The sequence below is a fragment of the Lepidochelys kempii genome, chromosome 25, assembly GCF_965140285.1.
Source record: "Lepidochelys kempii isolate rLepKem1 chromosome 25, rLepKem1.hap1, whole genome shotgun sequence".
In the NCBI taxonomy this organism is placed as follows: Eukaryota; Metazoa; Chordata; order Testudines; family Cheloniidae; genus Lepidochelys; species Lepidochelys kempii.
The window spans coordinates 6,384,550-6,398,474 of record NC_136404.1 but is presented as its reverse complement, the minus strand read 5'-3'; the positions used below and the strand labels follow the sequence as shown (position 1 = coordinate 6,398,474).

General features: G+C 51.0%; 1 protein-coding gene across 9 annotated transcripts in view; it reads right to left on the bottom strand.

Moving 5' to 3' along the window:
• The window catches only part of PIP5K1C (phosphatidylinositol-4-phosphate 5-kinase type 1 gamma), a 75,042-nt gene extending 67,930 nt beyond the window's left edge, over nt 1–7,112 (bottom strand). For 4 of the 9 annotated variants that reach the window (XM_073324539.2, XM_073324541.2, XM_073324538.1 and 1 more), the window contains exon 1: nt 6,849–7,111. In XM_073324539.2, the coding sequence (XP_073180640.1) occupies nt 6,849–6,942 (94 nt within the window). In that variant the 5' untranslated portion in view covers nt 6,943–7,111. Of the gene's footprint in view, nt 1–6,848 lie in introns of all 9 variants that reach the window. The other 5 variants (XM_073324532.2, XM_073324536.1, XM_073324533.1 and 2 more) reach the window with 2 other exon arrangements.
• Between the last annotated feature and the right edge of the window lie 6,813 nt (nt 7,113–13,925).

Below are 13,925 nucleotides of genomic sequence, written 5' to 3'. Positions count from 1 at the left end.
ACTGTAAGCTGGACTTTGTTTTTATACTGCAAGATCTGTATATGGGAAAATTCACATTTTAATCAGATTACGGGCTCTTGCCAGAAGCACATAAATCATGTGAGTGAATTGCTTTAATCATTGGGCTCAAATTATACACTACTTGTACAGTCTCAGATCATTTTCTAAGGAAGACTTCTTCAGAGACCTATAAGAAAGCTCCCTGAATGGAATACAGCAGCAGCAGCAATTCACTCAGTCCTACCAGTACTGGATTGGGGGGTATGAATCAGTGTTCACGCCGCACTGCCAGTCGGTACCCAGTGCAGGACAGGGAAGCTAATGATCCAGCCTGCGGACCAGATTTGGCAATGAATCCTGGTCACGTGCCACCTGAGGCATGTTGCACATATGCTAAGTAGTAGTACTGGATTATGCAACTAGCTGTTACATACAGATCAATGCTGGCTAAGCCGAAGTGTTAGTAAAAAAAAAATCAAGTCCAAAATATTTTAAAAGAGTGGCTAGAATACTCAGTGCCAAGCTGGAAAGTCTCTAGTTCTTATGGTCCTTCCTCAGCTCTCAACCTCCACTAGAAATCCTCCAGCCCTTCGTGTTCACTTCCTGCCTATTCTCATTTAAAGGGGCAATTAGTTTGCTAAACCAGTTATAACTTTAGTTCAAAGGCTTTCTTCTAATTTGCCACAGATGGGCTATGTACTGGGCTGACTTAGGGAGAAGCTATTGCAGAGGGTCTATAAAATGTCAATGGGTCTGGGGGTGGGGGTCTTCTAACTAGCCACCATAACCTTAACTGGCACCGTTTCCAAGGGCAGTGGGCATGCACCACAGCACCATGCTTTGAACCTTCATCACACGTGGGATGATATTTATATCTGATTCTTCCTCAAGCTTATAAGATCTTTCCATTCCCAGAGCGACCTCTCCAATTTCCTTTTTCACCACACTGGGAAAGATTGAACTGTTTCTGGCCTGCAGGTAGACTTCTTATCTCAGCTTTTTAATCTGCTCACTGGATAAAACCATTTCCCACATCCCTTGTGAAGTTACTTATGATTTTATCTTTGGCTGAGGAAGAGATTTTCCACCAATGAGCAAACACTTCATTGTAATAGTGTTCTAACCAGCACCCCTAACACCAACATGTCAAGATTGACTGAAGCTATAATGCCAGTGTCCACGGAGGCTAAGAGGGTGAACACCTAAGAGTGAACAGACTCCACCCTGCACTCCCCCTTTGTTTCCAGGGAGGAGAAAGCAGACAGTGAGAAACACTGTACTGAGCCAGATAATGGAATCCGGCTATTAGATCATCTAGCCCATCTCCTGACAAATAGAGGGCTCACCCTCTAGACACTGGAGGATTCTAGTATTTTGCCCAGTCTAGCTTTTAAGAGTCACAAGTGATGGGGCAAGACTTGAAAAACTGACCAAACACCAACTAGATAGAGAGATCAGAAAGATGGCGTGGGGTGAGAGAAATCCAGGCCTCACCTCCCTAAACTGCTGCAATTCCTACAAGTATGTTGCCTTTGGACCCTGCTTGGGGGCACCATCTTTGTAACGCCATTATGTAGTTGGGGTCTCCAATAATTTGAGCCCCACTCCCTACAAGGAGTTTTTGGACTCTTCTCATTCCCTCAGAGCTTCCTGGATGCTGCTAATAGAGGGAGGAGAGAAGGATGAGGTCATTGCTATTCACTCTTCCCAACCATGCTCTAGGGACAGGTACTCCATTCTGAGTAACTCTGGGGCCTGCCACTACTGCTGCTTATCAGAGCTTCCCCGAAGACCTGCCATGTGAAGATAATGGGATTTTCATCACTTTCACTGCCGCTCACAGCAAAACTGAGTGAAGTCCTCAAGTGCTGCTTGGTAAAACTGCATGCAGCTGTTTAGGCTAGACTGTCTGCAGACTCAGGAAAATGGTACCGCATCAGTTTACATGTGATTCAATTTTCAAAACTGTTCTTTGAATCATAGAATATCAGAGTTGGAAGGGACCTCAGGAGGTCATCTAGTCCAACCCCCTGCTCAAAGCAGGACCAGTCCCCAATGTTTGCCCCAGACCCCTAAATGGCCCCCTCAAGGATTGAACTCACAACCCTGGGTTTAGCAGGCCAATGCTCAAACCACTGAGCTATCCCTCCCCCCACAATGGCTAAAACCAGGTGTGTGGGGGGAGGAGTAGAGGAAGAAAGATCAGACTCTGCAGAAGTTGATGAATGAGACCCTTGTGCTCATGAATGAGCACTTCCTGCTTGCCAATGTCAAGTGTGATTTTTTCCCCACGGGACATCATGAAACTTCCAAAATTCCCCTTGGGAGATCCCTCCACAATTTAATCCATCTGATTGCCAGAAAAATGTTTCTGATATTCAGCCCAAATTTCCTCTTACTTCCATCCCATGACTTCTAGTTACGTCCCTGTGCATACTGAGTCCTCTCTTTCCTTGAAGTTCATATCATGCCATTTCTCCCCATGCATTCTGGAGGCCTTTACTGACCTGGACAAGGCTGTTAATTAACTCTGTCAAGTTCATTTAATAAGGAAGCACAGCTCTCACCCAATCCAACTGCAAAGTGGCTTTTGTCTATACCAGCAATTTTCCATTAATGTAGCAGCAACGGGTGCTGGTGCAGTGAGTTTCCAAAGCTTTAACCATCACATCAATCAGCATTTGTGTACAGCAGCTACAATGGTGGGAAACGTAGGAAAACTGCTAGTGGAGAAACAGAGGGTGAGACAAGGAGAAGTTCTATCTGGGAGGTATCCATCCCAAAATATGCCTGGAAGCAAAGGAACAGCGTTCCCATTCATAGGAATGCGAGTTCTCAAAACACATACGCACCCCGCTACTTCACTCAGTGCCCTGCCCTCACAGGATTTCAGTGGAGTCCTTATGGTGACAGCGTGCCATAACCATGTATTTGGGAATATTTCACAGAAGAATGCATGCAGTCAGGCTTAGGTCAAACTTTCTTTTGACAATGTTTTTAAAACGTTTCTGTGTGCTGCCCATCTACCCCCATTCCCGGTTACCTATTTTAACAGTCAGCACTTCAGGGCAGGGACCTGTCTATATCTAGTCATGTGGCACACTTGGAAAAAGCTATGTAAGTACCGAGTAAGCAGTTTTTCAAATGAAAACATTGACAACATTATTCTTTGCCCTGTATCTGCCTGGTGCTAGTCAAATGAGACTAGATCTCCTACAGCTTTAGGTCAGCCAGTGTGCTTTTTTTGGAGAAGGAAAAAAATTATCCACTCATTGTTTTGTTTTAAGTCAGCAGCTGAGCCATAGCTTCCACAGACTCCTTGCTGTGTCCTAAGCATCACAATAATATTCTGCTGTCCTCCGACACTCTTAGGAAATTAAAAGATTTAAAAAAAAATCAAAAGAGCAAGTGAGATTTTTGTTGCTTTGTGACAAAGCGTTTTCTTTTTTCTACTCAGCATCAAAAGCCGTAAAGCCTGCTGCCTGTATCGCATCTTGCTAAACAAGCCTCACATTGGTGAGGCCTCATCTGGAGTACTGTGTCCAGTTTTGGGCCCCACACTTCAAGAAGGATGTGGATAAATTGGAGAGAGTCCAGCGAAGCGCAACAAAAATGATTAGGGGACTGGAACACAGGACTTATGAGGAGAGGCTGAGGGAGCTGGGATTGTTTAGCCTGCAGAAGAGAAGAATGAGGGGGGGATTTGATAGCTGCTTTCAACTACCTGAAAGGGGGTTCCAAAGAGGATGGCTCTAGACTGTTCTCAATGGTAGCAGATGACAGAACAAGGAGTAATGGTCTCAAGTTGCAGTGGGGGAGGTTTAGATTGGATATTAGGAAAAACTTTTTCACTAAGAGGGTGCTGAAACACTGGAATGCGTTACCTAGGGAGGTGGTAGAATCTCCTTCCTTAGAGGTTTTTAAGGTCAGGCTTGACAAAGCCCTGGCTGGGATGATTTAACTGGGAATTGGTCCTGCTTTGAGCAGGGGGTTGGACTAGATGACCTTCTGGGGTCCCTTCCAACCCTGATATTCTATGATTCTAAGCCTCACACTGTGCTCCAGAAAAGGAAGCCTAGAAAAATCTCTGATTTACTTTTTTAGATCTCTCTTGCAGCAAGCCACATGCAGTTGTTCCCTCCATTATCCTAGCAGTACTGATCAACTGAAGCAGAAAGTGCATGGCCCGGCTGGGAGTCTCTAGAAGTGTGGCTACGACCACCTTTTACAACATTTGGCTTATTAAACACTGCCAACCCCATTAGATGGCATCTCCACCAATTTCTGTAGTAGATTATTTAAGTTCTACTGCCTCTAAAAACCCAAAAGAAATCAGATCATTGTGTTGTTACATCAAAATTTAGCTGGTTCTGTTAAATACTATGAATAAATTCAGTGTTCAGAGCCAGAGATACTCAGCATCTCTCTGAAAGGGACCCACAATGGGAGTTGTTGTCCGCTTAAGAACCTGGAATAGTTGCACCATGGTCATATGCAAAACTGAACCTAAAAATTGTAAAGTTATAATGAACTGTAAGTCAGCGAGCAAGAACAGATGCACAGGGATTTGCCCAGCAATGTGTTTCTGATTTTGTCAGTTTGAGACTCCCAAATTCATTTAATATTATCAGTAATAGCCAGGCCTCCTCAGGAGCTTGTTTCCAGCCTTATAATCACTTTCAAGCAGCCTTGAGAAAGCAGAGCTTTCTGATCTTGCTTTGGAAAAGATGAACTGATAACTTGACAGAAATATTTTCCTGTGACTGGAAAAGGTTCTCACAACTTATACGGGCTACAGGGGGGAGGTCAGAGGAAGAGCTTGAGTAAGCAGGGGATTGGACTAGATGACCTCCTGAGGTCTCTTCCAACCCTCATCTCCTAGGATTCTATGAAAGCAATGAAGACCAGGGATGCAAGAGAGGAGACCCCTCCCATCCCATTCTCTATGGGAATGAATATGAACATAACATTGTAGTTTATCAAAGGAACAGAGCCAAATGGATGCGCACTTTCCAGAGAAAGTTGTGGTTGGTGCACAGGACTAAAACCCAGACTTGGTGTGTGATCCCTGGGCAAGTCATTTAAAAGCCCTAGTGTCTATAAAATGTGGTTTACCATTCCCCTACCGTGCAGGGATGTTGCAAGGATAACGTCAAAAATGCCTGTGAGGCTACTCAGATATTACAGGGACAGGAGGGCTAAGAAAAGCCAACAAACCCAGGCAGCAATAGGCTTCTTGTCTGCTCAGATGTCGCCTCCTAGTATTTGGTTGGGAGAAGAAGGGTAATTTTTCCCTAAGACCCTGCATGTTGCTGATATTCCAGCACTCTCCTTTCAAGAGAGATGACAGAGAAAGCCTATTCAGTACCATCTAGCTCATCTCAGTAACGAAAGACTGTGCCCTATTCGCCAAGGCTCAGTCCTGTGTAGACGAGGCACCATCCCCTGATGTCCTACTGCTAAGCAATGGGGCTCCCACCTCTCTCATTCCACAAGCTGCTGCACTGCACTATTCCCGCCCCACGGGCAGCCCAGATTGCCCCTGCCATTAGTACATTACTTTTAATGCCCCTCCCCGCACACAGCCCCTCCCCGCCCGAGCTGCAGGGTCTTCCTCACCACCCAGAGCGCCCAGCTCCAGGGGCTCCCCACCCCAAGCTGCCCCCTTCCCGACTCCTGAAGAGTGAGCAGCAGGGCAGGCTCAGGGCAGTGCCACCCTGCAGAGCGGAGCAGCCCCAGGCTCGCTTCTTAGAAGGGGGCCCCCACAGGAGAGAGTCATAGAATATCAGAGTTCGAAGGGACCTCAGGAGGTCAGCTAGTCCAACCCCCTGCTCAAAGCAGGGCCAGTCCCCAATTTTTGCCCCATATCCCTAAATGGCCCCCTCAAGGATTGAACTCACAACCCAGAGTTTAGCAGGCCAATGCTCAAACCACTGAGCGATCCCTCCTCTCGATGCATGGAGGAATTTTGCCCAGGAAACATTATTGGGGTAGGGGGGGCGCTCAGCCCGGACGGGCGCCCCCCGGGGCAGTGCGGGGGGGGGGGGAGGGGAGGGGCGCTCAGCCCGGACGGGCGCCCCCCGGGGCAGTGCGGGCGGGGGGGGAGGGGAGGGGCGCTCAGCCCGGACGGGCGCCCCCCGGGGCAGTGCGGGGGGGGAGGGGGGAGGGGAGGGGCGCTCAGCCCGGACGGGCGCCCCCCGGGGCAGTGCGGGGGGGGAGGGGGGAGGGGAGGGGCGCTCAGCCCGGACGGGCGCCCCCCGGGGCAGTGCGGGGGGGGGAGGGGGGAGGCGCTCAGCCCGGACGGGCGCCCCCCGGGGCAGTGCGGGGGGGGGAGGGGGGAGGCGCTCAGCCCGGACGGGCGCCCCCCGGGGCAGTGCGGGGGGGGAGGGGGGAGGGGAGGGGCGCTCAGCCCGGACGGGCGCCCCCCGGGGCAGTGCGGGGGGGGAGGGGGGAGGGGAGGGGCGCTCAGCCCGGACGGGCGCCCCCCGGGGCAGTGCGGGGGGGGAGGGGGGAGGGGAGGGGCGCTCAGCCCGGACGGGCGCCCCCCGGGGCAGTGCGGGGGGGGAGGGGGGAGGGGAGGGGCGCTCAGCCCGGACGGGCGCCCCCCGGGGCAGTGCGGGGGGGGAGGGGGGAGGGGAGGGGCGCTCAGCCCGGACGGGCGCCCCCCGGGGCAGTGCGGGGGGGGAGGGGGGAGGGGAGGGGCGCTCAGCCCGGACGGGCGCCCCCCGGGGCAGTGCGGGGGGGGGGAGGGGGGAGGGGAGGGGCGCTCAGCCCGGACGGGTGCCCGCCGGGCGCCCCCGTGGGGAGAGTCTCAGCCCCCCACCCCGCGGCATCCGCCGCCCGTTCACCTCCTGCCGAGTCCGGCCCCCCCCATCCAGCCTCCGGGCTGACGGCTCCGGCCTCGGCCGCGCTCTCCGCACCGTCCGGCACCTCCAGCTCCATGGCCGCCCAGAGCGGGCAGGCCCCGGCAGCGCCCCCGGCCCCGGCTCCGGCCCCGGCCGACGGCAGCAGCGAGGCGGACGCGGACGCGGAGGAGAGCGGGGAGCGCGCCGGGCCGCGCGGACCATAGAGCCAGGAGCGCGGCGGCTAGAGGCGCCCTACGGGCCCCGGCGGCGGAAGGAGACCATAGAGCCCGCAGGAAGCGGAAGTAGCGAGCCCCTGGGCACAGAAACGGGGCCCCCATTGGGCGATGTGGGGCGGCGGGGGCGGGGCTGGAGAGCCGGACTGGGCCTTGGAAGCCCACGGAGCCGGGAGCGGGGCCGGGCGGGTCACCACGGCAACACGGCCTCGCCTTCCGCGGGAGGCTCTCATTGGCCGAGCGGCCTGGCCGGCTCCACTGCTCCCGTGGCCCCGTGCTGGGGCGTGGCAGGAGGGGACGTGGTATCGCCCCCGTGGCCCCGTGCTGGGGCGTGGCAGGAGGGGACGTGGTATCGCCCCCGTGGCCCGTGCTGGGGCGTGGCAGGAGGGGACGTGGTATCGCCCCCGTGGCCCCATGCTGGGGCGTGGCAGGATGGGGCGTGGCATCGCCCCCAATGGCCCCGTGGCCCCGTGCTGGGGCGTGGCAGGAGGGGACGTGGCATCGCCCCCCGTGGCCCCGTGCTGGGGCATGGCAGGAGGGGACGTGGTATCACCCCCAATGGCCCCGTGGCCCCGTGCTGGGGCGTGGCAGGATGGGGCGTGGTATCGCCCCCGTGGCCCCGTGCTGGGGCGTGGCAGGAGGGGACGTGGCATCGCCCCCGATGGCACCATGGCCCCGTGCTGGGGCGTGGCAGGAGGGGGCATGGCATTGCCCCCGGTAACCCCGTGCTGGGGCGTGGCATTGCCCCCGGTGGCCCTGTGGCCCCGTGCTGGGGTGTGGCATCACCCCGATGGCACCGTCCCCCATGCTCAGACGTGGCAGGATGGGGCGTGGCATCGCCCCCGATGGTCCCATGGCCCCGTGCTGGGGCGTGGCATCGCCCCCGATGGCACCGTCACCCTGTGCTGGGACGTGGCAGGACGGGGCGTGGCATCCCCCCGTGGCCCCATGCTGGGGCGTAGCAGGACGGGGCATGGCATCGCCCCCGATGGCACCAGGGCCCCGTGCTGGGACCTTGCGGGATGGAATGTGGCATTGCTCTGATGGCACCACTGCCCTTGTGCCAGGATGTGGTAGAATGGGACATGGCATCCATGGCTTGACTTTGCAGCACCTGGATGCTTCGCACATTGGACTGCACATTGCCTAATACAATAAGCCCTGATCCTGGGGTCTCCCTTGATGTTACTGTTATATATGTGATAATGACTAATACATGTGAATCAGCAGCACTTCAGTCACCCCCTCCTCTCCCTGGTAGAGTCTGTCAGTTTCCGCTGTTGTTTGTGTGGGGTTTTAATTCAGCAGTAGAGGAGAGGAAAATCTTTTTAACTAGAGGGTCACGCTTCTGTGCCTGTGCATGCCGTGTCCATTGCACGCCCTAGGAGTTCTCAGCATCCCTCCATTCCCCCCATGAGCACCCTGTGTGCCACCCTCCCAGTCCCCTCTATTTCAGGGACTCCTTGCAACCCTCCCACCCACCCCCTCATTCCAGCAGCATTCTGTGCCTCTCCGTATTCCCCCTTCTCTCTATGTCAGTGTCCCCTCTTTCTACCTCCCCCTTCCAGGGATTCTCTGTGCCCCCATTCCCATCTTTGCTCCATTGTCCCATGCCCCCCTCCATTCTCCTTATTTTGGTTCTTTCTGGGAGAGAAGGCTTTCAAGGTGCCAACATTTTAAACCAGGCCAGATCAGAGCTGAGGGATGTTGTTATGCTGAAAGGCATTAATTTCTGCCATGAGCTGGCTCTTTGATCTACAGACAAAGGTGGTAAAAGCAGACACTCTGTTAACCAGATGGCAGGGGCTCTGTGTGTGCCCCATTTCCCACCCACCCCAGTTTTCACCACCATAAACAGGTTTCTGACCATTGATACCATTCCTAGACATTTTAGCATTAATCGGATGCAGCATTCAAAAATTATCATAGTACCGGCACACAGAACAATGCAGTAAAGTTATCGGATTACCAACATACAAACAGAGCAATGCAGTCAAGTGGAGTATTAGACCTCACTTTGCATCTGCACAAATAGGGAAATGTGATTGGGAAATGGATGGGGAAGAGGGGCAGTGAGGAGCAGTTGTGGAACCTGCAAGTATTTTACAGCATAGTTGAAACTGACTAGATTTGAAATTGATGCTCCCCCTTCCAATTTGAATCAGCAGCTCTGTGACCAACACCCTTAGGTTCCAAAGTTCTTTTCTCTACATTCTTTAAAATTCAGCCATGGTGTAAGTGAATGCAACAGTATTCCAGTCAATAGAAGTTTGTCCCCTCACATCAGGGCTGAACCGGGGTGAGGAAGTCATGCAAATGCCGGTGTCAGGCTGGCTTGGTCAATCTAATTGGTGATGTTAGGATGTTTGGTTTCTAAAGAGCCACTAACAATCCCTTAGGAAAGCTATGTTGTCTAAAAGGAGCTCTTCAAAGAAATTAGCCCCGAGAGACACTTTAGCTTTGGATTTCAAGGGGGGATCTCAGACCACGTTCGAAAGAACCCACTCTGAAAAGCCTAGTGTAGACAAGGCAGCAAAAACATTAACATGTTACACCACTCGAAAGTCTAAGCTCCCACCCATTTGACCCGTTTATCATGTGTTAAAACAGTGGTTCTCAACCTTTCCAGGCCACTGTACCCCTTTCAGGAGCCTGATTTGTCTTGTGTACCCCAAATTTCACCTCTCTTAAAAACTTGGGCTTTGGCTTCAGCCCCGTGTGGCTTTCTGCCCTGGGCCCCAGCAAGTCTAAGACCGGCCTTGGTGACCCCATTAAAATGAGAACTGCTGAATAGTATATAGAGCGCTATAAACATGTCAGGTTTCAGAGTAACAGCCGTGTTAGTCTGTATTCGCAAAAAGAAAAGGAGGACTTGTGGTACCTTAGAGACTAACCAATTTACTTGAGCATAAGCTTTCGTGAGCTACAGCTCACTTCATCAGATGTGTACTGTGGAAAGTATAGAAGATCTTTTTATACACACAAAGCATGAAAAAATGGGTGTTTACCACTACAAAAGGTTTTCACTCCCCCCACCCCACTCTCCTGCTGGTAATAGCTTATCTAAAGTGATCACTCTCCTTACAATGTGTATGATAATCAAGTTGGGCCATTTCCAGCACAAATCCAGGTTTTCTCTCCCCACCCCAAACCCACTCTCCTGTTGGTAATAGCTTATCTAAAGTGATCACTCTCCTTACAATGTGTATGATAATCAAGGTGGGCCATTTCCATCCAGCACAAATCCAGGGTTTAACAAGAACCTCTGAGGGGGGTTGGGGGGTAGGAAAAAAAGAAGGGGAAATCGGTTACCTTGCATAATGACTTAGCCACTCCGAATCTCTATTCAAGCCTAAGTTATTATTATAACTAACTAAGCTATTACCAGCAGGAGAGTGGGGTGGGGGGGAGTGAAAACCTTTTGTAGTGGTAAACACCCATTTTTTCATGCTTTGTGTGTATAAAAAGATCTTCTATACTTTCCACAGTACGCATCCGATGAAGTGAGCTGTAGCTCACGAAAGCTTATGCTCAAATAAATTGGTTAGTCTCTAAGGTGCCACAAGTCCTCCTTTTCTTTTTATAAACATGTCAGTGTCTGTGAAATTTTAGGTTTCAGAGTAGCAGCTGTGTTAGTCTGTATTCGCAAAAAGAAAAGGAGTACTAGTGGCACCTTAGAGACTAACCAATTTATTTGAGCATAAGCTTTTGTGAGCTACAGCTCACTTCATCTGATGCATTCAGTGGAAAATACAGTGAGGAGATTTATATACACACACAACATGAAAAAATGGGTGTTATCACTTAAGATGAGCTATTACCGGGGGGGGGGGGGGGGACGGACGGAGGGGATCTTTTGTAGTGATAATCAAGGTGGGCCATTTCCAGCAGTTAACAGGAACATCTGAGGAACAGTGAGGGGTGGAGGGTGGGGAAATAAACATGGGGAAATAGTTTTACTTTGTTTTTCTTTTTGTGAAATTTTAGTTTGTACTGACTTCACTAGTGGTTTTCATGTAGCCTGTTGTAAAACTAGGCAAATATCTAGATGACTTGACATACCCCTGGAAGACCTCTGCATATTCCCATGGTTACACATACCCCTGGCTGAGAACCACTGTGTTAAAATGTACCCACCTTGCCTATGCTACACTTCTAATATGTTAGCTAGAACAGGTTAGATAGCACATTTTAACAATGCACCTTTAAATCCTAGTCTAGATTCTAGACAAACCCAAAGTGGCCTTTGGGCTACACCCTGCCCTCCTAGGGAACTGAGCCAAAACAATCCTCTTCCCCACTCTCCCTTTTATTCTTAACCCACATAGGCCCAGAACTTTACAGTCAATTATTACCAGTTGTTGTTGGCATCTTCTTTTTCGCTCATGTAACAGCACCACCTAGTGGTAGAGTTCTCCTCCTCTGTTGCCTTGACACACAGGATCTATTTCAGAGGAACAGCCGTGTTAGTCTGTATTCGCAAAAAGAAAAGGAGGACTTGTGGCACCTTAGAGACTAACCAATTTATTTGAGCATGAGCTTTCGTGAGCTACAGCTCACTTCATCAGATGTTTACCGTGGAAACTGCAGCAGACTTTATATACACACAGAAATCATGAAACAATACCTCCTCCCACCCCACTGTCCTGCTGGTAATAGCTTATCTAAAGTGATCAACAGGTGGGCCATTTCCAGCACAAATCCAGGTTTTCTCACCCTCCACCCCCCCACACAAATTCACTCTCCTGCTGGTGCTAGCCCATCCAAAGTGACAACTCTTTACATAATCAAGTCGGGCTATTTCCTGCATAGATCAAGGTTTTCTCACATCCCCCCCACCCCCATACACACACAAACTCACTCTCCTGCTGGTAATAGCTCATCTAAACTGACCATTCTCCAGGTTTAAATCCAAGTTAAACCAGAACATCTGGGGGGGGGGGGTAGGAAAAAACAAGAGGAAACAGGCTACCTTGCATAATGACTTAGCCACTCCCAGTCTCTATTTAAGCCTAAATTAATAGTATCCAATTTGCAAATGAATTCCAATTCAGCAGTTTCTCGCTGGAGTCTGGATTTGAAGTTTTTTTGTTTTAAGATAGCGACCTTCATGTCTGTGATCTCTCTGGTCACGCAATCACAGACATGAAGGTCGCTATCTTAAAACAAAAAAACTTCAAATCCAGACTCCAGCGAGAAACTGCTGAATTGGAATTCATTTGCAAATTGGATACTATTAATTTAGGCTTAAATAGAGACTGGGAGTGGCTAAGTCATTATGCAAGGTAGCCTGTTTCCTCTTGTTTTTTCCTACCCCCCCCCCCCCCAGATGTTCTGGTTTAACTTGGATTTAAACCTGGAGAATGGTCAGTTTAGATGAGCTATTACCAGCAGGAGAGTGAGTTTGTGTGTGTATGGGGGTGGGGGGGATGTGAGAAAACCTTGATCTATGCAGGAAATAGCCCGACTTGATTATGTAAAGAGTTGTCACTTTGGATGGGCTAGCACCAGCAGGAGAGTGAATTTGTGTGGGGGGGTGGAGGGTGAGAAAACCTGGATTTGTGCTGGAAATGGCCCACCTGTTGATCACTTTAGATAAGCTATTACCAGCAGGACAGTGGGGTGGGAGGAGGTATTGTTTCATGATTTCTGTGTGTATATAAAGTCTGCTGCAGTTTCCACGGTAAACATCTGATGAAGTGAGCTGTAGCTCACGAAAGCTCATGCTCAAATAAATTGGTTAGTCTCTAAGGTGCCACAAGTCCTCCTTTTCTTTTTACACAGGATCTAGTAGTTCTGTGTTGTTGGCATCATTTCTTCAACTTTGGCTGCACTTTTCCCCTCACCTTTTTATTTACACATTCCCCATCCGTGGCCCCACAAAGTCGTGGGATTTCCTGGTTAACCTCCTCCTAGCCCTAGCTAAAACAGCCATCTATAAAACCAGAGAGAAGAGGTTGGCCAATGAAGCATCCTGCGACTGTAGGGCCTTTTTCCGATCCTCAGTACATTCACTTATCCAGGCGGAGTTCCTCTGGGTGGCGTCCACCGACTCCCTTGACATCTTCGAGGAGCGGTGGGCGCTGTCCGAGGTTCTCTGCTCGGTGACCCCGTCCGGTTCCCTCCGTCTGACCCTTTGATTGAGGGGAAGAGCAAGAGACCCCAGACCCAGCCATTGCCGCTGTGGATACCATCATCACAGTCACTTAGGAGGGGTCCTATCACACGTGGGTGTATGTTCCCCCCCCAAACTGCCCATCCCGCAGCTGTGCCCATCTTGTCAGGCACTCTCAGGAGAGGAATAATCGTGACACTGGGCATGGCACTAGGTAACTCGAGGGGGTGGAAGACCACGAGTGTCGAGGAAGCCCCCCCGCTCTAGGCCACCAGGTAACTCAGGAGGGTGGAAGACCATGAGTGTCGAGGAAGCCCCCCCCCGCTCTGGGCCCAGGCTAGCCTGAACACTTCTCCCTCCTGAAGGCTGCTGTGTTATACCTTGCAATTGCTTTTGTTTTGTTGCATAGTTTTGCTTTTTCCTTTTTGGTGATTCTTTGTAAGTGTTATGCAAATAAAATTCTTTTCTGCTTCAAAAAAAATAATTTTTTCAACCAAATACAACGTATGAGTCTCACCTGGGATGACAAAGCAGTTGCTGTTGAACATTACGAAATACATCACCCCTCCCTCCTCTCAAGGAGAATACTTCTCATGCATCACAGCCAATCCCTGCTTGACCAAAGGAGCAGATCCTCAGACCAGCCCATTGCACTGAAGCCTCCAATATGGCAGTGTGGAAGTTTTTTATCCAGGAGATGGGTGCATCCTGATTTTCATGGTATTTCACAGA